Genomic DNA, 25,743 nt, shown 5'->3' with positions numbered 1-25,743 from the left:
CGGCGAGAGGGCCTGAACATCGGGCTGTCTGTAGCGGTGATTGCGGAGGGTTCAAAGACCCCGACCACGGGTGAACAAAGAGGAAGGTGACTGAATTTTACTTCGAAGTCACGTGAGTGACTACGTGAAGAACCCGCTCAGCGCGCATGCGCAGCATTAATACCAGCAGTGCAACAGCGGCTGCAGCGGGAGTTAGGCGCTCCCGCTACAGAATGAAACGGACCGTCAGGTGAGTACCCTGAGGTCGGGTTTCTATTACAGGGGAGCCTTTTTCTGCTTGTGTTTTACAGGCAGAGAGAAAGGCTCTGGAACAAAACTGTCCCCCGTTCGAGGAGGAACGTTTTCCGTCGGGGAGGGGGGCAGCAACAGGCGGTAGGAGCGTTTACCCGGTGTTCCGCTATTCCCCGACACCGTGCCGAGCCCAGCCCGCTAGTACCTGAGCAGCGGGCTGGATGCATAGCCACCCGAAGAGGCATCCGGCAGGTGTTTTTCCCGATTTGGGACGGGACGTCTCTCCACCCACACGGGGGGAGAGAGAGCCGCCTGAGCCGCTGGAGCGGCTCTCGGAGCAGGTGCCTGCGAGACGCGCTGCTTGAGGGGCGCTCTCGCTACACAAGGCACAAAAGCTCTAGAAGAACCTGTCCCCCGCTCGACTCCAGCGGAGGAGCGTTCCATTGCAGGGCGGGCAGCAACAGGCGGTAGGAACAATTACCGGGCACTCCGCTATCCCCATCACCTCGCCGAGCCCAGTCCCGCTAGTGCCTGAGCTGCGGGCTGGATGTTTAGCCATCCGAAGAGGCATCCGGCCGGTGGCTTCCGACTTGTCGGAGGGGACGTCTCTCCACCCGTATGGGAGAGAGACAGCCGCCTGAGCCGCTGGAGCGGCTCCTGGAGCAGGAGCTCCTGCGAGACACGCTACGTGAGGGGCAGTCTCGCTGGAGGGTTCAGGCATACCCTCCACAGTGCCTAGGCACTGCCCATCGCTTCCTCCTTAGTGTGGTTAGCTTTGGGGTGACCAGGGCTGGGCTGGTCATGAAGAGGGGGTCGCTGGCTGAAGAATTCGGGAGTATGCCAGGGGTGCAGGAACAGGAAGAGCTGCTGGGTGTGTGTGGACCGCTACGTGGCTACCCCACGTGCAGGAAGGCCATTAGAGCCTAAAAACTAACGGCCAGCGTTGACCACCTCTCCGACAGGCACCTACAGGAGCAGGTGGTTAATAAGGCTTAAAATGTACAGCTCCAATGAATTATAGTCCTTCAAAGTGCCGGCACTCAACAGCCAAATCTGGGGGCACGTCGGGACAAATACTCGGACAGGAGCTGATACTGCAGCGGATCCTCAGGATCCTGACGTCAGCCATCACACCATTTGCTCGTTTTCTGTGGACAATACGGAGATGACCACTAACTAACAAATCACTCTCGCACTGTTGTGCAACACGCAGAGCGAGATAAATTACCTCCGTATATAAATCATAAGATCTGCCCTAAATCCCGAATTTGGGTTGTGCTAAACCCCAGCCACTGAGTCAGCCTCACTGCTCTTTGGCAAAAAACCTCATGGGAATAAACTTTCGGCCTCATGAGGTCAGGCCCCAGGACGAGCAAACCCCAAAAATAAAATACCCAAGCGGCAGCACCCCATCGCGTCCACCAGTCGACGTCTACCATATGGGACTGGTGAAAGCTCGGGGACAGCATTTTTTTATGCCCGGGAGTCTTTTAGACCACGGCCCAGAGCAGGACCGCATGGTAAATGCGCCACCCCCCAACATCACCGCCACGTCAGACAACGCGCCAGACTCGCTGGTCTGGGAAGAGACAGAAGAAATGCCCATATCCATGGAGGTAGGTGGGTCTGGTGCCTACAAGAATATATAAAATAAGGAATCTAATTTCTAAGGATACTTTATGGCAAGCATTGGCCTCAAATATGCTTACTATTCAGTACCCATTCAAAAGGATCTACGCAGATACCTAAAATTTACCTGGATGGGGCAACTATGACAGTTAAAGCATTACCCCATGGGGTAACGTCAGCTCAAGGTTATTCATCAAGATACTAAAACCAGCCCTGGCAAAACTAATAAGAAGACCATGGAATTGGCTATGTCAGCTGTTTTTCAGCTACAAAACAGTTTTCGAAACCCTGGGGTTTGTTTTACATCCAGATAAATCAAAGTTGAAGCCATCCACTATCATGGACTACTTAGACTTCACAATTAATTCAGTCCATATGACTGTAACTTTGCCAAAAGACAAAACGGTTGAATTGGCACAATTATGCCACAATTTAATGGTCAACGAGCAACCAACTATTCGACAAGTAGCAAGAGTAATTGGGAAAATGGTAGCAGCATTCCTGGCTACACAATTCGGACCATTGCATTATAAAATATACAAAGAGCAAAGGTACAGGCATTAAAATATCATGCAGGTCATTATGATTGGGTCATGAAATTACCCACTGAAACTATATCAAAAACAGTTGGCATAGTTTCAGCCCTATCATTATCTAACAGGTGGTAGATGGACTAACCTAAAGTCATCATTACTACTTACACGGGGCATTAATTATTTAGCGATGTTGGGTGCCTTTTATGGATTAAAAGCATATACATCAAATATGCATCACTGCTTGTACGGTTACAAATGGATAATACTACGGTGGTGGCCTACATTAACATTATGGGAGGCATAAAATCGTTATCATGCGACAAATTGGTCAACACAATTTGGCAATGGTGTGTCAAAAAGACATATTTGACTATCAGCAACTTACCTATCAGGTAAGCTAAATACAGTGGCAGACACCAGGTCACGCAAATTCAATGACAACATCGAATGGATGTAAAACCCAAAGTATTTGCAAAAATTATCAAGCTATATGGCACGCCAGATATCGATTTATTTGCATCAAGGCTAAATCACCAGATACCTATGCATGTCGCTTGGGAACCAGACCCAGAGGCAGCAGCGGTAGTAGATGCCTTCATGCTGGATTGGGGAAATTCCTTCTTCTATGTTTTCCCTCCCTTCTGCCTCATCAGTCAGGTACTACGAAAAATACAGATGGACTCTGCATCAGGGTTTGATAGTACCTGACTGGCCTACACAGCCATGGTTCCCAGTACTGCACGACATGTTTGTTGAAACACCGATGGTATTCCCCAGTGACCCAGAGTTGTTAACTCACCCGGTATCAGGCATAAGCCACCCATGCCATGAGAAAATCAAACTCATGGGTTGCAGGGTTTTAAACAGACCTTATCTGGAACTGGGATTGTCAGAACAAACCATCAACACCATGTCAGCATCCCTTTCGAACATCCACTAAGAAGCAGTACTTAACCAGCATCAAGAAATGCGAGAAGTACTGCCAGGAAACAAGGACCACGTACACAACAGCAACAGTCACCAACGCACTGGAGTTCCTGGCCTACCTACACCACAAAGAGGAATCAGCTACAGTGCCGTCAACACAGCAAGGAGTGCCCTGTCTGCTTATTTGAAACCAGCACCAGGACAACAGCCGATGGGATCCCATCCACTGGTGGTCAAATTAATGAAGGGCATCTATAACATCAAACCCCTAGACCAAGGTATACCCATTTATGGGATGTCAGTGTGGTCCTGACGTACCTCAGGGGATGGCCACCAGCCAGGTCCCCCAGCCTCGAACAAACTACCCTGAAAACGCTCATGTTGATGGCACTTGTATCCACTCGGAGGGTCCAGTCACTACATCGATTGCGACTGGACAACATGGTGACCACCCCAGACCAGATCTCGTTCATCATCCAGGGTCTGGTAGAACAGAGCAGGCCAGGTATAGCCAATCTGAACAAACTAGGTTCTATAATGACCAACCCCACTCACCCACTCCATGCCCTGAAGGTGATCAAGAGCAGCATCTTCAGTCAGAGGCTGATTGCACCAATGTGCAAAACGGAGAGACATAGGAAGTCCTGTTTACCAGCTGCTATAAGATTATATAATGCGCATAAATAACTGCACTTTTTAAAAATTAATTGTATTTTAACTTGTATTTTAACGTATTTTAACTTGTTAAGTATGGAAGCCATTTGAGGAAATGTGTGGTGTTATGTCTGTCTTGAAGCTGTCGTGGCACTGTAATTTCCTGAAAAGGATTATTAAAGGTATAATCTAATCTAATCTAATCCAGTTGTGGTGTTCCGGGCTTACCCGCCAGAGCCGCGGTTGTGTGTCATGACCTATCTACTATATTATATAGACATAACCTATAACATCAGAGGGAGTGAAAAAGCCTTATGGGTCAGCCACAAAAAACCTCATGGCCGGGTAACGAGCCAAACCATTGCAAGATGGCTCAAGCAGGTACTAAAGGCTGCCGGAATAGGCTAACTTTTTTCAAATCTCATTCCACCAGGGCAGCGTCTACATCAACGGCCGAAAGAATGGACGTACCGGTTGACCATATTCTGACGACAGCAGAATGGTCGAGGGAAACGACATTCAGAAATTTTTACAATAAGCCGTTGACGAAACCTGACTTGTTTGCAGAAAATTTTTACAAACTGCAAATATTTAATTTAAGCCCGGGGGAGCAATTTAATTTGTTATTGTTACTAAATACCATTTTTGTTTCTCGAAAAACAGATTCATTGGTTGGTTACGATAACACACTTCCTCCCTCAAGAACTTCGGCAGTGAGTGAAATAAAACTGTTACACGGTTTGAAATCACAGAGCTTTGAAGTCTTCACGTAGTCACTCACGTGACTCCGAAGTAAAATAGTAAGATTAAACGAGAACTTACCAGTTTGAAGTTTGATCTGTATTTTATGAGGAGTTCCGATGAGGGATTACGTGCCCTCCGCTCCCACCCTCATAATATAGGTCAAACTGATAACTGATGTCTCCTTTTCTTTACTATGTTTACTTCAATAACTGTGTCTGTGATTCCACACCGCTGCTTGGAAGTATGCCGTGCATGCGCGCTGAGCGGGTTCTTCACGTAATCCCTCATCGTAACTCCTCATAAAATACAGATCAAACTTCAAACTGGTAAGTTCTCGTTTAATCTTACTGTTTTATTGCCTTCCCTCACAGTGGGAAACGTTGATTCCGCTGTGTGGGGATGTTCATGTTAAACTCTATCGTGTGTTGTGTTCATTTTATTCGTGTGGCTGTACGGTAACTCAAACCTCACTGCACCAATTGGTGCATGTGACAATAAACGTGAACTGAAACTTGAACTCTGTCCTGGGCAACGACCTTTGTTATCAAATGGAAGAGATATAGATCCAGATCTTGGAGCAGGAGCAGCAACTAGTACCATTACGATGCATGAGGATTGCAGTTAGTCCCGCAGTTGAGCAAAATGTGTTTAATGGGCCTGTCCCACTTACACAACCTGTCCCACTTACACTCTTTGGGCGACTACTCACGACCGTACAGGCTTCAACCCGCGACGTGTCACCGAGGTGTCGCCTGTGTGGTCGTGAGTAGTATCCTCAGTCGTCCAAAGAGTCGCAGCATCATTCTGGTCGCCGCTGGATTTTCAACGTTGAAAATTTTCGGCGACCCGGAGCGACCTATGACGGGTGCCGGCAGTCGCCGAAAAAGTCGCGTAAGTGGGACAGACCCATAAGTGTGACTCAGGGCAGGCCTTAAGCCAATCGGACCCATTGCTCCCAATTGGGCCCCGCGCCTAAGGAGGCCCCACGCACCCCGGGTGGAGGGGGGGGGGAGAGGGGTGGAGAGTGAGTAGAGGGGTGGAGGGGGAAGGGGTAGACGAGGAGGGGGTGTGAGGGGGAATGGAGAATGGGAGGTGGGTCGTTCCCTCACGGTCCCGGGGCAGCGCTCCCACCTCACCAGTCGCCGTGCTTCATGCACACGGCCCTGGCTCCCCCCCCCCCCCACCTCTCCCCGGGGAGATGCCGTGAACAATACACGGAGGGCCGGGCCGGGCTTTGGAGCAACGTTTACAAACCTCGGCCTCAGCTCACACCCGTCCACACTCCCCGGCATCCGCTCCCGCCGCCGGCCCTCTCCCTCCCTTCTCTCCTTCCCTTCCCTCCCTCCCTTCCCTTCTTCCCTCTCTCGTTTCTCTCCTTCCCTCCCTCCTTCCTCTCTCTCTTTTCCCTTCTCTCCTTCCCTCCCTCCCTTCTTTCTCTCCTTCCCTCCCTCCCTTCTTTCTCTCCTTCCCTCCCTCCCTTCTTTCTCTCCTTCCCTCCCTCCCTTCTTTCTCTCCTTCCCTCCCTCCCTTCTTTCTCTCCTTCCCTCCCACCCTTCTTTCTCTCCTTCCCTCCCTCCCTTCTTTCTCTACTTCCCTCACTCCCTTCTCTCCTTCCCTCCCACACACATCATGCACAGGCAACACACACACACACACACACACACACACACACACACACACACACACACACACACACACACACACACACACACACACACACACACACACACACACACACACACACACACACACACCCCCCCCCCCCCCACACCCCCAAGTTAGGATGGGGTAGAAGCCCAAAGGGCAGGATGGGGCTGAAGCCCAAAATGTCATGCCAGGACTGGTTTTTCACCAATCGTTATTGGTTTTCCAGGATCTAGTTAATTAAATGACTTTTTTTTCATTTCACAGTCACTAAAACAAGTGCTATTCTAACGATGTACTTTTCAGAGGTCATCTACACGTCATCTACACGTTTTGTTTGTTACTTGGTGGCTTACGTGTATGCAATTTTATATTAAAATGTAGCTTAGGTCTGTTTGGTCCATTGTCACATGCACTTTTTAAGCACACATTTTGATTACTTTCCATTCTACCATAGAGATATAAAGATATAGTCTATAATAGACATTAATTATGTTTCTATGATTCTACAGACCTTGGCTGGGAACCTGGGGCTCACCAAAATTGTTCCCAATTGGGCCCCGCACCTCCTAAGGCCAGCCCTGGTGTGACTTGAACCTTTTGCTTCAGAGGCGAGAATGCTGGACACAAAGCTATGACTGGGCACAGTGTGCTGGGGCAGCTCAGCCGGTCAAGCAGCATCTCTGGAGAACATGCACAGGTAATTTTGGTCTTGGATGGAACCGTTCCCAAACCATGGTTAAAATGGAGAGTTTAGTGTGAGTGAAATGCTAAGGGACTGGCGAGAGAAACTCAGAGTTTGGACTATGGGTTTACTCTGCCGGTGGGTGTAGTGGTGAGTAGTAGCAGAAAGAATAAAGGCAGTCATACATAGAAACATAGACAATAGGTGCAGGTGTAGGTCATTCGGCCCTTCGAGCCAGCACCGCCATTCAATGTGGTCATGGCTGATCATCCACAATCAGTACCCCGTTCCTGCTTTCTCCCTATATCCCTTGGTTCTGTTAACTCCAAGAGCCAAATCGAACTCTCTCTTGAATACATGCAGTGAATTGGCCTCTACTGCCTGAGAGTGGCAGAGAATTATACATTTGTACACATTAGCTGGCTTTACCTTGCACTAAACGTTATTCCCTTATCATGTATCTATATACTGTGGACGGCTCGATTGTAATCATGACTGGTTAGCACGTAACAAAAGCTTTTCACTGTACCTCGGTACACGTGACAATAAACTAAACTGAATTGAACTGATTTTAAGAAGGCGGTATTAGACGGGGTTTCTGAGGAGACTTAACAAAACAATTATTAACCCTATTCTAAAATTTTCAAGTAGATATAAGCAATGGTTCTTCATCAGTTATTAAGCTTGACCAGCTATTGCAAAGCCTGGTTCTTTAAAATAAAATTAAATAAATTAAACCACGAGGTGTAGTTATGCAAAGCCTCATTGATATTCAAGAGTCAAAAAGATAATCTGCAAGTCGAATTGGTAGTAAAGAAAGCAAACTCAATGCTAGTATTTATTTCAAGAGGACTTGTATACAAAAACAGGGATGTGACGCTGAGGCTCTATAAGGCGCTGGTCAGGCCGCATTTGGAGTATTGTGAGTAATTTTGGGCACCGTATCTGTGGAAGGATGTGCTGGCTCTGGAGAGGGTCCAGAGGAGGTTTACAAGAATGATCCCAGGAATGAGTAGGTTAGCCTATGAGGAGCGTTTGTCGGCACTGGGCCTGTTCTCGCTGGAGTTTAGAAGAATGAGGGGGGACCTCATTGAAACATACAGAATAGTGAAAGGCTTGGATGGAATGGATGTGGAGAGGATGTTTCCACTAGTGGGAGAGTCTAGGACTAGAGGTCACAGCCTCAGAATTAAAGGAAGTTATTTTATGAAGGAGATTGCGAGAAATTTCCTTAATCAGAGGGTGGTGAATCTGTTGAATTTTTTTGCCACAGAAGGCAGTGGAGGCTAAGACAGTGGATCTTTTGAAGGCAGAGATTGATAGATTCTTGATTAGTACGGGTGTCAGGGGCTATGGGAAGAAGCCAGAAGAATGGGGTTAGGAGGGAGAGATAGATCAGCCATGATTGAATGGCGGAGTAGACTTGATGGGTCGAATGGCCTAATTCTGCTCCTATCACTTATGACATGACCTCATACGTACCTCTTGATGAGAGAAGAAATCTCCAGGAAGCCTCTCAAGAAAGGATGACAAAGAGAAGGCTGACTTCTTGCCCTGGACATCAACAACTTTCAGGTATTCTGGGGAAGGGCTGAGAAAGCCGTAGAGGGCCTCGCTCTGGCAGAGCTTCTCATCTGTCAGGAGTTTCTGTGAGGAGGAAGGGCATGTCAACACAAATACCCAAACGCAATTGTTTAGTCTTAGGTTGGTTGTTAGTTTAGAGATACAGTGCGGAAACGGGCCCTTCGGCCCAACGAGTCCGTGCCGACCAGCGATCCCCCCCGTACGCTAGAACTATCCTACACACTAGGGACAACTTACAATATTATTTGTACCGAAGCTAATTAACCTACAAACCTGAGATAGAAACAAAATGCTGGAGTAACTCAGCGGGACAGACACAAAATGCTGGAGTAACTCAGCGGGACAGACACAAAATGCTGGCAGCATCTCTGGATGGAAGGAATAGGTGATCTTTCGGGTCGAGACCACACCTGGAACAGCTCCTATACAGTCTATCGGCGAGATCAAGCGCAGGCTCGGCGATCGTTTCGTTGAACACCTCCGCTCTGTCCGCCTAAACCTACCTGATCTCCCGGTTGCTCAGCACTTTAACTCCCCCTCCCATTCCCAATCTGACCTTTCTGACCTGGGCCTCCTCCATGGCCAGAGTGAGGTCCAGCGCAAATTGGAGGAACAGCACCTCATATTTTGCTTGGGCAGCTTACACCCCCAGAAGTATGAATATTGATTTATCTAACTTCAAGTAACCCATGCTTACCCTCTCTCTCCATCCCTCCCCCACCCTAGTTCTCCGACTAGTTCCACTGTCCTCCTGATTAAATTTTACTAATTGTCTGCTTCGTTGTCACCTTCCCCACAGTCAACAATGAACCATTCTACATTTCCATGATCTACGTCCCTTTGATCTGTGTTTTCACACCTTACCCTTCCATATCTTTATCTCCCACTCCCCTGACCCTCAGTCTGAAGAAGGGTCTCGACTTGAAACGCACCCATTCCTTCTCTCCAGAGATGCTGCCTGACTCGCTGAGTTACTCCAGCATTTTGTGTCCAAGCAATTGTTTAGCCTTAGGTTGGTTTTTAGTTTAGAGATACAGCGCGGAAACAGGCCCTTCGGCCCACCGAGTCCGCGCCTACCAGCGATCACCCCTTACATACCATTATCCTACCCACTAGGGAAATTTTACATGTATTTTTGTGTGCCGAAGCTAATTAACCTATAAACATGCACGTCTTTGGAGTGTGAGAGGAAACCGTAACACCCGGAGAAAACTCACGTAGGTCACGGGGAGATCGTACAAACTCCGTACAGACAGCACCCGTAGTCAGGATCGAACCTGGGTCTCTGGCGCTGTAAGGCGGCAATTCTACCGCTGCGCTACTGTGCCGTCCATTCGATCCTGGCTAAGGGTGCTGTCTGCACGGAGATTGTGCGTTCTCCCTGTGACCATGTGGGTTTTCACCGGGTGCTCTGGTTTTCTCTCATATATATATATATATATGGCAGGCAAATTTTAAAATGGGTGGTCAATCCAGAAACCAAAGACTTTCGTCAGTCATGGAGGAACAATCAATGCTAATGTTCTAAACCCCAGTGACTCATCTTCACAGAGTGCAGCTACACAAAGTTCTTTGATGTCATTGCTCTGAGCTGACTTTTAAAAGCAGGGAGAGATTAAAGGCAATTTTTCCATAGCAACTGACGTCTTATTAAAACGTTGCTTGCAAGATCAACGGAAAGCACAGCTTTGACTTTCTTTGTTGATCCCAGACCTTTTCTTAACTCAGATGTACATCCTGATTAGAACGTGCAGCCTGACTAATAATATTCAGATCACGCCAATAATCAGGATTTGAAGGCATGATATAACGGTGTGATTCTTGTTATATCATCAACGCGAGAAGTAATGTGTAGGAAGGAACTGCAGACGCTGGTTTACTGAAGATAGGCTGGAGTAATAGACATTAGACAATAGGTGCAGGAGTAGGCCATTCGGCCCTTCGAGCCAGCACCGCCATTCAATGTGATCATGGCTGATCATCTCCAATCAGTACCCCGTTCCTGTCTTCTCCCCATATCGCCTAACTCCGCTATCTTTAAGATAACTCAGCGGGACAAGCAGCATCTCTGGTGAGAAGGAATGGGTGATGTTTCTGGTCAAGACCCTTCTTCAGACTGAGAATCAGGGGAGAGGGAAACTCGATGTTGCCACAAAGGGAACAAAATGTACTAAATATTCAGCAAACAGAATCAATTGCTACAAAGGATAGGAAAGAAATATTGCAAGGGCTTTAGTGATGATTGAAAATATGCACCTGGTTAACTTCTCACTAAGGGACAGTTGCAGTAGCATTAGTGAACCATCAGACTACAATGTCGTTTCATGAATTAGATTTTTTTTTAATACCACTGCAAACATCCAGGTTACTATCCTAGAATTCTCTTTCTTTGGAAAAAAAAGCAAGGGGAAAACATGTCTGTGAAAAAAATGTCAACGATAGCGCAGCGATAGAGTTGCTGCCTCACAGCGCCAGAAACCCCGGTCGATCCAGACTACGGGTGCTGTCTGTACGGAGTTTGTACGTTCTCCCCGTGACCTGCGTGGGTTTTCTCCTAGAGCTCTGGTTTCCTTTTATCCCGAGTGTGTTCCAAATTGTCCCTAGTGGGAGTGTGTAGGATGGTGTTAATGTGCAGGGCTCGCTGGTCGATGCGGACTCGGTAGGCCGAAGGGCCTGTTTCACGCTGTATCTCTAAACTAATTATTACGAAGGCAAGGGAAATGCTTCACTGGCAGGGTAGATGATTGATTAAAGACATCCATTTTTTCCACTGCTTGAAAAATAACACACTCTATTGACCCAGTCCATTCTCATCTGAAACCATGCGATGAAAGGTCATAAACCCAAGGTAGACAAAAATTCTGGAGAAACTCAGCGGGTGAGGCAGCATCTATGGAGCGAAGGAAATAGGCAACGTTTCGGGTCGAAACCCATCTTCAGACCAAACCCAACACTGTTTTAATCTTGCAACTGGCTCACTGCATATTTCCAACTTAGAGTCATAGAGTCGTACATTGTGGAATCTGGCCCTTCGGCCCAATTTCCTCATGTCGACCAACATGTCCAGGCTAAACTAGTCCCACCTGTGGTGGATGTTTGTGTTAAATTTTATTATGTATTGTGTGTTCTTTTCAAGTGTATCGCTGCTGGCAAATTCATTTCACTGTACCTTTGGCTGCATGTGACGAATACAATTGACTTTGACTTTGACTGCCCACGTTTGGCCCATATCCCTCCAACCCTTCAGACTGATGTAGGGTGGGGGGGGAGAAGAAAGGAAAAAGGAAGAGGAGGAGCCCGAGGGCTGAGGGAGAGCTGAGTGGGGGAGGAGACAACAAGGGCTACTGGAAATTGGAGAATTTAATGTTCATGCCGCTAGGGTGCAGACTGCCCAAGCGGAATATGACGTGGTGCTCCTCCAATTTCCGGTGGTGCTCACTCTGGCCATGGAGGAGGCCCAGGACAGACAGTGCTGAGCCACCAGAAAATCAGGTTGGTTAATGCGGACCGAGCGGAGGTGCTCGGCGAAACGAACACTTGTCGCTTTACCTCCCCCCCGACTCCATTCAAGGACCCAAGCAGTCGTTCCAGGTGCGATAGAGGTTTACCTGCACCTCCTCCAACCTCATCTATTGCATCTGCTGCTCTAGATGTCAGCTGACCTACATCGGTGAGACCAAGCGTAGGCTTGGCGATCGTTTCGCCGAGCATCTCCGCTCGGAGGTTTTTGTTTTTGTTTGTGGGGTGACTGTCCGGAGGTGAGCGGTGAGACCGATCCGGGCCCGGAAGGCTCGCCCACATATGGGACACAGTTGGGTGGGCGCTGCAGTAGAAGTTGAAGTGGTTCGAGCCTGAGCTCCTGTGGCAATCTTGCTTTGCCCAGTTGGGCGGATACGGGTCCTGAAGTCACGACGTTGGGATAGTTCCAGCCTCAACTACCTCCTCTGGCAGCTTGTTCCATACACCCACCACCCTTTGTGTGAAAAAAGTTACCCTTTAGATTCCTATCAAATATTTTCCCCTTCATATTAAACCTTTCTCCTCTGGTCGTCGATTCACCGACTCTGGCCAAGAGATTCTGTGCATCTAATTCTGTTATTCTGTTATACCTATGCTGTTTTTGTGAGATTTCCATGATCATGTGATTTTCAGTTTTTCTATAACAAAAACCATTGTTACACAGGAGATAGAAATCAAAGTGGAGGAAAGATCTGCAGATCCTGCTCTGAAGAAGCGTCTTGGTCCAAAACCTCATCCATACCTTCTCTCCAGAGATGCTGCATGCCCCGCTGACTTACTCCAGCATTTTGAGTCTATCTTAGATAGAAATCACATATAATTTTATAAAAATGGATCACCCAGTTTCAATTTACCACTGACTATCAAACTAACATTGTGACTGAAAAAAAGAAACATAGAAAAATAGGTGCAGGCCCTATCGAGCCAGCACAGCCATTCAATATGATCATGGCTGCTCATCTAAAATCAGTACCCCGTTCCTGCTTTTCCCCCATATCCCTAGATTCCTTTAGCTCTAAGAGCTATATCTAACTCACTCTTGAAATGATCCAGTAGCAGAAACATAGAAAAATAGACTGGAGCTATAAATATTTTTTAGATGGTCTTACCTGTAAAAAAATATTGAGCTGAGTTTTCGACTTGTCTAAGAACTTCTGATCAATGGACTTAAAAGGCAATTTACTGATAGATGGTAGCTGTGCCTTCTTTAACATCGGAAAACACTGTGAAATATAAAATCAAATGTTCGCTCCATTAATAATGCTGGGCTGATGTTTTTAAAAACACATCAATCAATTTGTTCAATAGACAATAGACAATAGGCAATAGGTGCGGGAGTAGGCCATTCGGCCCTTCGAGCCAGGACCGCCATTCAATGTGATCATGGCTGATCATCCACAATCAGTACCCTGTTCCTGCCTTCTCCCCATATCCCCTGACTCCGCTATCTTTAAGAGCCCTATCTAGCTCTCTCTTGAAAGCATCCAGAGAACCGGCCTCCACCGCCCTCTGAGGCAGAGAATTCCGCAGACTCACAACTGGGATCTGTTTTGGGGTAAGGGGGAACTGTACAAAAGGGACGGATTGCATCTTAACAGGTGTGGGACCAGCATTCTGGCAGGCAGGTTTGCCACTGCTACACGGGTGGTTTTAAACTGAATAAGGGGGGTGGGGTGTCGAATGGGCTAGTGGAGGATGGAGTTAAAGGGAAAGGGTTTCTTAAATGTGTGAGCGTAGAGACAGAGGGGTGTAAAATGAGGGTAGAAGCAATACGTGGCAAGGTGAAAAGTAAAAGTGGCAGGCCGGAAAATCCAGGGCAAAAATCAAAAAGGGCCACTTTTCAACAAAATTGTATAAGGGGTAAGAGTGTTGTAAAAACAAGCCTGAAGGCTTTGTGTCTCAATGCAAGGAGCATTCGTAATAAGGTGGATGAGTTGAATGTGCAGATAGCTATTAATGACTATGATATAGTTGGGATCACGGAGACATGGCTCCAGGGTGACCAAGGCTGGGAGCTGAACATCCAGGGATATTCAATATTCAGGAGGGATAGAGAGAAAGGAAAAGGAGGTGGGGTAGCGTTGCTGATTAGAGAGGAGATTAACGCAATGGAAAGGAAGGACATTAGTTTGCAGGATGTGGAATCGGTATGGGTAGAGCTGCGAAACACTAAGGGGCAGAAAACGCTGGTGGGTGTTGTGTACAGGCCACCTAATAGTAGTAGTGAAGTTGGAGATGGTATCAAACAGGAAATTAGAAATGCGTGCGACAAAGGCAAAACCGTTATAATGGGTGACTTCAATCTACATATAGATTGGGTGAATCAAATTGGCAGGGGTGCTGATGAAGAGGATTTTTTGGAATGTATGCGGGATAGTTATCTAAATCAACATGTAGAGGAACCAACGAGAGAGCAGGCTATTTTAGACTGGGTATTGAGTAATGAGGAAGGGTTAATTAGCAGTCTTGTTGTACGTGCCCCCTTGGGCGAAAGTGACCATAATATGGTTGAGTTCTTCATTAGGATGGAGAGTGACATTGTTAATTCAGAAACAATGGTTCTGAACTTAAAGAAAGGTAACTTTGAGGGTATGAGACGTGAATTGGCCAAGATTGACTGGCAATTAATTCTAAAAGGGTTGACGGTGGATATGCAATGGAAGACATTTAAAGACTGCATTGATGAACTACAAAAATTGTTCATCCCAGTTTGGCAAAAGAATAAATCAGGGAAGGTAGTGCATCCGTGGATAACAAGGGAAATCAGGGATAGTATCAAAGCGAAGGATGATGCGTACAAATTAGCCAGAAAAAGCAGCATACCGGAGGACTGGTAGAAATTCAGAGACCAGCAGAGGAGGACAAAGGGCTTAATTAGGAAAGGAAAAATAGATTATGAAAGAAAACTGGCAGGGAACATAAAAACTGACTGCAAAAGTTTTTATAGATATGTGAAAAGAAAGAGATTAGTTAAAACAAATGTAGGTCCCTTGCAGTCAGAAACGGGTGAGTTGATCATGGGGAACAAGGATATGGCGGACCAATTGAATAACTACTTTGGTTCCGTCTTCACTAAGGAAGACATAAATAATCTGCCGGAAATAGCAGGGGACCGCGGGTCAAAGGAGTTGGAGGAATTGAGTGAAATCCAGGTTAGCCGGGAAGTGGTGTTGGGTAAATTAAATGGATTAAAGGCCGATAAATCCCCAGGGCCAGATAGGCTGCATCCCAGAGTACTTAAGGAAGTAGCTCCAGAAATAGTGGATGCATTAGTAATAATCTTTCAAAACTCTTTAGATTCTGGAGTAGTTCCTGAGGATTGGCGGGTAGCAAACGTAACCCCACTTTTTAAGAAGGGAGGGAGAGAGAAAACGGGGAATTACAGACCAGTTAGTCTAACATCGGTAGTGGGGAAACTGCTAGAGTCAGTTATTAAAGATGGGATAGCAGCACATTTGGAAAGTGGTGAAATCATTGGACAAAGTCAGCATGGATTTACAAAAGGTAAATCATGTCTGACGAATCTTATAGAATTTTTCGGGGATGTAACTAGTAGCGTGGATAGGGGAGAACCAGTGGATGTGGTGTATCTGGACTTCCAGAAGGCTTTCGACAAGGTCCCACATAAGAGATTAGTTTACAAACTTAAAGCACATGGCATTGGGGGTTCAGTATTGATGTGGATAGAGAACTGGCTGGCAAACAGGAAGCAAAGGGTAGGAGTAAACGGGTCCTTTTCACAATGGCAGGCAGTGACTAGTGGGTTACCGCAAGGCTCAGTGCTGGGACCCCAGCTATTTACAATATATATTAATGATCTGGATGAGGGAATTGAAGGCAATATCTCCAAGTTTGCGGATGACACTAAGCTGGGGGGCAGTGTTAGCTGTGAGGAGGATGCTAGGAGACTGCAAGGTGACTTGGATAGGCTGGGTGAGTGGGCAAATGTTTGGCAGATGCAGTATAATGTGGATAAATGTGAGGTTATCCATTTTGGTGGCAAAAACAGGAAAGCAGACTATTATCTAAATGGTGGCCGACTAGGAAAAGGGGAGATGCAGCGAGACCTGGGTGTCATGGTACACCAGTCATTGAAAGTGGGCATGCAGGTGCAGCAGGCAGTGAAGAAAGCGAATGGTATGTTAGCTTTCATAGCAAAAGGATTTGAGTATAGGAGCAGGGAGGTTCTACTGCAGTTGTACAGGGTCTTGGTGAGACCACACCTGGAGTATTGCGTACAGTTTTGGTCTCCAAATCTGAGGAAGGACATTATTGCCATAGAGGGAGTGCAGAGAAGGTTCACCAGACTGATTCCTGGGATGTCAGGACTGTCTTATGAAGAAAGACTGGATAGACTTGGTTTATACTCTCTAGAATTTAGGAGATTGAGAGGGGATCTTATAGAAACTTACAAAATTCTTAAGGGGTTGGACAGGCTAGATGCAGGAAGATTGCTCCCGATGTTGGGGAAGTCCAGGACAAGGGGTCACAGCTTAAGGATAAGGGGGAAATCCTTTAAAACCGAGATGAGAAGAACTTTTTTCACACAGAGAGTGGTGAATCTCTGGAACTCCCTGCCACAGAGGGTAGTCGAGGCCAGTTCATTGGCTATATTTAAGAGGGAGTTAGATGTGGCCCTTGTGGCTAAGGGGATCAGAGGGTATGGAGAGAAGGCAGGTACGGGATACTGAGTTGGATGATCAGCCATGATCATATTGAATGGCGGTGCAGGCTCGAAGGGCCGAATGGCCTACTCCTGCACCTAATTTCTATGTTTCTATGTTTCTCTGGGTAAAAATGTTTTTCATCATCTCTGTTCTAAATGGCTTACCCCTTATTCTTAAACTGTGGCCCTGGTTCTGGACTCCCCCAACATCGGGAACATGTTTCCTGCCTCTAGCGTGACCAAACCCTTAATAATCTTATATGTTTCAATAAGATCCTCTCTCTTCCTTCTAAATTCCAGAGTGTACAAGCCCAGCCGCTCCATTCGCAGAGCACATTACATGGTCCAGATATCTTGATCTCTACAGAGAACTGAAGGCTGTACAGTGGTGGTTACACATGGGCCCTGATAAACAAGTCAGGTCTAGCTACCTCACAGAGCTTCCTGTGCAGTGTGTGGAACTCGCTCAGCTTTCGCCCCACCATCCAGCCGTTGTTTTCGGGGTCAGGTGGATTCAGCTGCACCATGATTGAATAGCAGGACATTTGTTCACCATTTTCTTCCACAATCTGCCCAAAGAATAAAAAAAAGACCAACTCAATAACACAGCATTTCAGCAGACTTACAACAGGTAACAGGTAACAAGCATTAATCTGTGCAGAGTTTTAGTATCGTTTTAGTGTCGGTTAAGCATAGCTTTAGTTTTACTTCCGTCTCAGTCCTGGTTTAGTTCAGTTTCAGTTCAGTTTCAGTTCAGTTTCAGTTCAGTTTCAGTTCAGTTTCAGTTTCAGTTCAGTTTCAGTTTCAGTTTCAGTTCAGTTTCAGTTTCAGTTCAGTTTCAGTCCAGTTTCAGTCCAGTTTCAGTTCAGTTTCAGTTCAGTTCAGTTTCAGTTCAGTTTCAGTTTCAGTTCAGTTTCAGTTCAGTCCAGTTTCAGTTTCAGTTCAGTTTCAGTTCAGTCCAGTTTCAGTTCAGTTCAGTTTCAGTTCAGTTTCAGTTCAGTTTCAGTTTCAGTTTCAGTTCAGTTTCAGTCCAGTTCAGTTTCAGTTCAGTTTCAGTTCAGTTTCAGTTCAGTTTCAGTTTCAGTTTCAGTTCAGTTTCAGTTCAGTTTCAGTCCAGTTTAGTTCAATTTCAGTTCAGTTTCAGTTCAGTTCAGTTTCAGTTCAGTTCCAGTTCAGTTCAGCTTCAGTCCAGTTTCAGTTTCAGTTCAGTCCAGTTTCAGTTTCAGTTCAGTCCAGTTTCAGTTCAGTTCAGTTTCAGTTCAGTTTCAGTTTCAGTTTCAGTTCAGTTTCAGTTCAGTTTCAGTTCAGTTTCAGTTTCAGTCCAGTTTCAGTTCAGTTTCAGTCCAGTTTCAGTTCAGTTCAGTTTCAGTTCAGTTTCAGTTCAGTTTCAGTTTCAGTTCAGTTTCAGTTTCAGTTCAGTTTCAGTCCAGTTTAGTTCAATTTCAGTTCAGTTTCAGTTCAGTTCAGTTTCAGTTCAGTTCCAGTTCAGTTCAGTTTCAGTCCAGTTTCAGTTTCAGTTCAGTCCAGTTTCAGTTTCAGTTCAGTCCAGTTTCAGTTCAGTTCAGTTTCAGTTCAGTTTCAGTTCAGTTTCAGTTTCAGTTCAGTTTCAGTTCAGTTTCAGTTCAGTTTCAGTTTCAGTCCAGTTTCAGTTCAGTTTCAGTCCAGTTTCAGTTCAGTTCAGTTCAGTTCAGTTCAGTTTCAGTTCAGTTTCAGTTCCGTTTCAGTTCAGTTTCAGTTTCAGTTCAGTTTCAGTTCAGTTTCAGTTTCAGTTCAGTTCCGTTTCAGTTTCAATTCAGTTTCAGTTCAGTTTCAGTTCAGTTTCAGTTCAGTTTCAGTTTCAGTTCAGTTCCGTTTCAGTTTCAATTCAGTTTCAGTTCAGTTTCAGTTCAGTTTCAATTCAGTTTCAGTTTCAGTCCAGTTTCAATTCAGTTTCAGTTCAGTTTCAGTTCAGTTTCAGTTCAGTTCAGTTTCAGTTCAGTTTCAGTTCAGATTCAATTCAGTCCAGTTTCAGTCCAGTTTCAATTCAGTTTCAGTTCAGTTTCAGTTCAGTTTCAGTTTCAATTCAGTTTCAGTTCAGTTTCAGTTCAGTTCAGCTCAGTTCAGTTTCAGTTCAGTTTCAGTTCAGATTCAGTTTCAGTTCAGCTCAGTTCAGTTTCAGTTCAGTTTCAGTTTCAGTTCAGTTCAGTTTCAGCTCAGTTTCAGTTCAGTTTCAGTTCAGTTTCAGTTCAGTTTCAGTTCAGTTTCAGTTCAGTTTTAGTTCAGGTTTAGTTCAGGTTCCATTTTACTTCAGGTGTGGCGGCCTGAGCCACTTTGATCGTCGACTTCGAGCACCCGCGTGGACCTGCGTGATCTGGGCCGACCAATTAACGCCAACCTGGGTGATCAGCTGGGGAGGGGGGGGGGTGCAGCGGATGACGGGACTAGTCTTCACTTCACAGTCAACATGTTAACATACACCTTGCCCATTGGTACTAATTGTTGAGCTGTATGGTTTATAAATAGTAAACTGAGTGTTTATACAAGACGTGAACCTCTTCACAGGTTTAGTTTTAGTTTCGAGATGCAACATCAGGGCTTCTGCACTGTGCTAGCTGGTGCCCTGAGCCCGTTGCAATCTCGCCAAATGATGTCCAGCGAGACCGCCCCTCCTCATTAGGCTGGTGGTGCCAGTGGCAAGGAATCGCAGGCATCTACTCCGTCCACAGCCTTGGCCAACATAATGAATCCCTATGCGACTGAACTTCCTTAGACGTCAATGGATACTCTCCTGAACTTCTACAGGTGTACAGTAGAGAGCATATTGACTGGTTCTGCAACTTGAACACCCAGGAACGAAGAAGACTGCAAAAAGTGGTGAACACTGCCCGGTCCATCACAGGCGTTGACCTTGGATGAAGAAGGGTCTCAACCCGAAAAGTCACCTATTCCGTTTTTCCACAAATGCTGCCTGATGCGTTGAGTTACTCCAGCTTTTTGTGTCTGTCTACAGGTACTGACCTCCCCCCATCATCTACAGGAGTCGCAGCCAGCATCGTCACAGACCCACACCACCCTGGCCATGCTCTCATTACACTCCTGCCATCGGGAAGAAGGTACAGGAGCCTGAAAATTGTAACATCCAGGTTCAGGAACAGCTTCTTCCCTACAGCCATCAGGCTATTAAACACTACAACCTCTAAATATGTTCTGAACTAGGTAGACTTGGGGCAATTATTTTTGACATTGCACTACTACAACAGAACAACAGAGGAGGTGGACTGAACTTTAGTGCCTTCCCTCACAGTGGGAAACTTTGATTCCGCTGTGTGGGATGTTTGTGTTAAAGACTATCGTGTTCTGGGTTATTTTTTTCTATTCGTATGGCTGTATGGTGACCACAAATTTCACTGCACCAATTGGTACATGTGACAGTACATGTCTCTTGTATACATTGTACTACTGTGTGTGTAGGGTAGTGCTAGCGTACGGTCGGCACTGACTCGGTGGGTCGAAGGTCCAGTTTCCATGCTCTACCTCTAAACCAAACTAAACTAAACTCTCTCAACTCTTGAACTGTGTTGTTGTTCATTCCCTTCACATTTTGTTTTATACGAGGAGGCAGAGAGCCAGCGGAGACATCAGCCTCCGGGAAATGAATCTGAACAAAAGTGAGAAATGATTTTTCCTAGAAAGGCAGCAATTCAGTTCCAATGTAATTGATTCCTGTCACATCAAAGTCAACAGCGACGGATTCAACAACAAGAACTCAGCTGTTATTCTGTCAGCAACCTGTCATCTCTTTAGCAAGCTTGCTCGGAAATGGTATCAACTCCTCTGGTGGCGTGCCAGCTTTACAAAAGCGCCAGCATGCCTACAAAAATCATATATTGAAGACTATCCATCGCAAGCACAAATTGCTAAACTGACTCTTGGTTCCAGCCAAATGCTCACATTACGTGTCTACTAAACATGGCAAAACAATGATCGAAAACGATTCCCTCGGTTCCACTCACTGCCATTCCCAACTTCCCCTGTTATCTTGATTGAATGATACTTTATTCTCACACGTGACAAGTCACATACACACATAATGCCCAAGGTATGTGAAGAGTCTCCACCTAAAGGACACTCACAAAGTTCCAAAGTACACCCCGCTGGCTGCTCCTTTGTTCTCTCAACCTCCCCACCGCCCCACCACCCTTACGCTGGTTCCCGGGTTTCTGGTACTGTAAGGCAGCAACTCTACCACTGCGCCACAGTGCCGAGCTAAAGGGAAGTTTCGGGTCTGGATACATGGAGTGCAGGAATGAGCTGGTCTGGATACTCGTTCCATACTCCCACCACCCTCCGAGTGATAAAGTTGCCCCTCGGGTTCCCATTAAATCTTTCCCCGCTCACCTTCAACCTATATCCTCTGTCGGAAGTTGGGCCGAAGGGCTTGTCTTTCCAGGCTGAATGATTCACCCAATCTATTCCCCTCATGATTTTTACATACTTCCAGGAGGGATTGGTCATTTATTCAGTACGGAAATGCAAGCATTTACCAGTAAGTTCCAGCTAATCAATGCTCTTCGCGTGATGCATTAGTGCAGCATTGGAAAATCAAAGTATACAGATATATTATGAATGACCTTTCTGAAAGAATTGTAGTTCATTATTTATTTATCAGGATTGTACATTATATTGTGGTGTTAGTGTAACATTCCTCCATAAAATTCTATTTACCTCCAAGTCCATTAGTTTAGAGATACAGAGCAGAAACAGGCCCTTCGGCCCGCCGAGTCCATGCCGACCAGCGATCCCCGCACACTAACGCTGTCCTACACACACTGGGGATAATTTACATTTACACCAAGCCAATTAACCTACAAACCCCGTAGGTCTTTGGAGTGTGGGAGGAAACCGGAGCACCCAGAGAAAACCCACGCAGGTCACGGGGAGAACAAACAAACTCCGTACAGACAGCAACCGTAGCCAGGATCGAATTCAGGTCTCTGGCGCTGACTCTACCACTGCGCCACCGTGCCGCCCTGCACATTTATGGAAATGCCTTTGACATATGCAATCATATATCCACCCTGATATATTGTATCTGAGTTTAGGCTCCATTTACATTACAAATGAGCCATTTTGCATCGAGGCCATGTATGTAAAACAATCTCTACCTATTTGCAATTTTCAAACTAAATTTAGAATGGATGTGCTAAGTGCTGAGTAAACTGAGTGCTAAAGTATCCGACAAAAACATTTGCAATAGTGTTGGAGGATTACAGCAGGTGAGGCCCAATTTGCCCACACCGACCAACATGTCCCATCTGCGCTAGTCCCACCTGCCTGCGTTTGGCCCATATCCCTCCAAACATGTCCTATCCATGTACCTGTCTCAATGTTTCTTAAATAATGTGATAGTACTTTTCTCAACTAGCTCCTCTGACAGCCCGTTGCATAGACCTAGCGTCCGATCCATACACCTAGCGTCATCAACGGGCGGATGAGCTTCTAGCGAGCCAACGGCAATCCACTGCTTCAATAGAAGCTGTGATCACTGTCGTGCATAGCATTGTAAGGATTGCCCGTGTCGGAAACCAGCACCACTGCCTCGCTAGTTTTGATAAGTAAATTATAATAAAATTTGTGTACATTTTTTTTTCTCAGGTTCCTATTAAATCTTTCCCCTCTCTGCAACTCTGGCACTATCTCGTCGTGCCATGGACCCAGATCTCCTCCTCCATCAGGCTATCAGCAGAGAGCAGAGGCCACCCCGACTGAAGTCCCGTCACCCCTTTGCTCCACATGGAAAACAACTCCTAGCATCCATCCAGCCAACTGGGACAAAAGCACACTGGATAGCCACCAAGTGGTCACAGCAGTGGAAGGCAACCTCGTCTCCATTACACAACTACACCTCTTCACCAGATAAAAGCTGTCCAGGGTCTGAGCTCCCCAGAGGAGCATGGGTGAAGCTCAGCAGACTTGGTACTGGAGTTGGGCGTTTCAATGCCAGCGTGTGGAGATAGATGGGGGCTCCGCCAGAGCCCAGCCTGTGAATGTGGAGCAGAACAACAGACGGCCAACCATGTCATCTCTGGGTGCCCGCTCTACCACCCACCAAATGGAGCTCAGGGCCCGGCAGACATTGACGCAGGGACAACAACCTGGCTGCTCAACACCCGGCTTGAGATCTGACTATTCCTTTGGTTTATTTATGTTTCACTCGCAAGAAGAAGAAGACGTTTCCCCTCTCACCTTAAACCCATGCTCTCTGGCTCTTGATTCCCCTAGTCTGGGTAAAAGGCTCTTCCTATTTACCTTATCTAATCCTCTCATGATCCGATACACCTCTATACGATCACCCCTTAGCTTCATGTGCTCCAAGGAAGAGTTCTCGCCCGCTCAACAACCTCTCCCTATAGTGACTCTAAATGGGCAAATAGAGGCTGGCATGGACATGGTGAGTTACATGCGTAGGAACAATAGACAATAGGTGAGGATTAGGCCTTCGGCCCTTCGAGCCAGCACCGCCATTCAATGTGATCATGGCTGATCATCCCCAATCAGTACCCCGTTCCTGCCTTCTCCCCATATCCCCTGACTCCGCAATCTTTAAGAGCCCTATCTAGCTCTCTCTTGAAAGTATCCTGAGAACCGGCCTCCACCGCCCTCTGAGGCAGAGAATTCCACAGAACTGCAGAACAGGACCGAACAGAACAGAAGGAACTGCAGGTGCTGATTTATACTGAAGATAGACACTAAAATGCTGGAGTAACTCAGCGGGTCAGACAGCATCTCTGGAGAGAAAGAATGGGTGACTTTGCAGGTCGGGACCCTTCTTCAGACTGAAAGTAGAGGGTGGGGGGAAACTGGAGGTTGAAAAAGGCCAGAACAAATCAGTGCGAGAGGGTTTCAAAGAGAAAACCTCTCCTCATAGCTAATACACTCGAATCCAAACAGCATTCTGGCAACCTTCTTCAGCACCCCCCCCCCCCCCCCCCCCCCCCTCCCACCTCCCACCTCCACATCCTTCTAGTGATGGGGCAGCTAGAGCTGACTAAACGTTGTGCCTTCCACAACAGTGATGAATGCTGTGGTGGATGTTTGTGTTACATTTTTATTTTGTATTGTGTGTTCTTTTTTAGTCAGAGGGTGGTGAATGTGGAATTCTTTGCCTCAGACGGCTATGAAGGCCAAGTCAGTGGATATTTTTAAGGCGGAGATAGATAGATTCTTGATTAGTACGGGTGTCAGGGGTTATGGGGAGAAGGCAGTAGAATGGGGTTAGGAGGGAGAGATAGATCAGCCACGATTGAATGACGGGGTAGGCTTGATGGGCCGAATGGCATAGTTCTGCTCTGAGAACTTATGAAAATGACTTCATGACTCTTATATTTGACATTTGACATTAGCCACCCTGGGTAAAAGGTTCTGACTGTTTACACTAAGTCTCTCTAGACTTTAGACAGGGGAAAAGGCCCTTCGGCCCACTGACTCCGCGCCGACCATCGATCCCCACACACTAACACCGGGGACAATTTCACAATGTTACCAAAGCAAATTAACTTACAAACCTCAGTTCAGTTTAGTTTCTTGTCACCTGTACCGAGGTGCAGTGAAAAGCTTTTGTAGCGTGCTATCCGGCCAGTGGAAAGACAATACATGATTACAATACCCGCACATCTTTGGAGTGTGGGAGGAAACCGGAGCACCCGGGGAAAAGCCACGCAAGTCACGGGGAGAACGTGCAAGCTCTGTACAGACAGCACCCGTAGTCAGGATTGAACCTGGGTCTCTGGCGCTGTAAGGCAGCAACTCTACCGCTGCGCCACTGTGCTGCCCTCTCATGATTGTATCTGCTTCTTCATGTGGAAGAAACACCAATAAAGTACTAACCGGCCCCAAGACAGGGGCCCTCTAAATTGGTGGATGAATATTTAGAATTAAGTCAGGCGGGGAGGGCAGGATTTTGAGGAGACTTTGAACAATCTTAGTCATACAGCGTGGAAACAGGCCCTTCGACCCAACATGCTCACGCCGACCAAGATGCCACTACACTATTCCCACCTGCCCGCGTTTGGTCGATATCCGTCTACACCTTTCATAGGTTATAGCAGAATTGGGCCATTCGACCCATCAAGTTTACTCCGCCATTCAATCATGGCTGATCTATCACTCCCTCCAAACCCCATTCTCCTGCCTTCTCCCCATAACCCCCGACTCCCGTACTAATAAGTTTCCTACCCATGTGCCTGTCCTAAAGTATGCTATAGTACCTGCCTCCTCTGGCAGCTCGTTCCATACACCCACCACCCTCATCGTGAACACTCACCGTTCATTGTGCCTAATTCATCCTTCAGCTTGGTTACAATCTACAACGAGGGAGAGAGAGGCGCGGAGGAAGGGAGGCGAGCCACTCTTGAGAGGAGAGAGGGAACGAGGGGGAGAGAGGAGCGGTGAGGACGGAGCAGGCGACCGCGGGAGCACGGGTCAGGAGGGACGGGAGGGAGGGAGGGGAGGAGGGACGGGAGGGCGGGCGGGAGGCGATGCGGAGGGAGGGAGCGGAGAGAGGGAGGGAGACGAGGGAGGTAGAGAGGGAGGCGAGAGACGGGAATGGGAGAGAGGAGAGGGGAGCAGAGAGAGGCAAGAGAGGGTGGGTCGGGAGGGAGAGGAGGATAGCGGAGAGAGAGAGGGAGAGGAGAGAGGCGAGGGGGAGATGGGGCAGAGGAGGGAGAGGGAGAGGGGAGCAGGGAGAGTAGGGGGTGAGGGAGGGTTTGACGAGTCGAGAGGAGAGCGGACCCCGGAGAAGAGGGAGATGGAGGATTGAGGGAGGAGGAGGGCTAGAGAGGTGAGGGACGAGAGTGAGGTGAGTGAGCGGACGAGGAGGGTAGAGAGAGAGGGAGGGAGAGAGAGAGGGAGGGAGAGAGGAGGACAGAGAGAAGGAGAGAAGGCGG

The 25,743-nt window shown here is 47.0% G+C and overlaps 1 protein-coding gene across 1 annotated transcript in view; it reads right to left on the bottom strand.

Annotated features, from left to right (window-relative positions):
• snx25 (sorting nexin 25) overlaps positions 1 to 25,743 on the bottom strand; it is a 211,699-nt gene that overhangs the window by 21,222 nt on the left and 164,734 nt on the right. Inside the window, exons 12-15 of the mRNA XM_033018822.1 lie at positions 25,111 to 25,161; positions 17,251 to 17,388; positions 13,263 to 13,376; positions 8,533 to 8,697 (exon numbers count right to left, since the gene is read on the bottom strand). Coding sequence (XP_032874713.1) covers positions 8,533 to 8,697; positions 13,263 to 13,376; positions 17,251 to 17,388; positions 25,111 to 25,161 — 468 coding nt within the window. The remainder of the gene's footprint in view (positions 1 to 8,532; positions 8,698 to 13,262; positions 13,377 to 17,250; positions 17,389 to 25,110; positions 25,162 to 25,743) is intronic.

This window comes from Amblyraja radiata, chromosome 3, assembly GCF_010909765.2.
Source record: "Amblyraja radiata isolate CabotCenter1 chromosome 3, sAmbRad1.1.pri, whole genome shotgun sequence".
NCBI classification, from domain to species: Eukaryota; Metazoa; Chordata; class Chondrichthyes; order Rajiformes; family Rajidae; genus Amblyraja; species Amblyraja radiata.
Note: the sequence above shows the minus strand (reverse complement) of the source record. Positions and strands in the feature narration are given on the sequence as shown.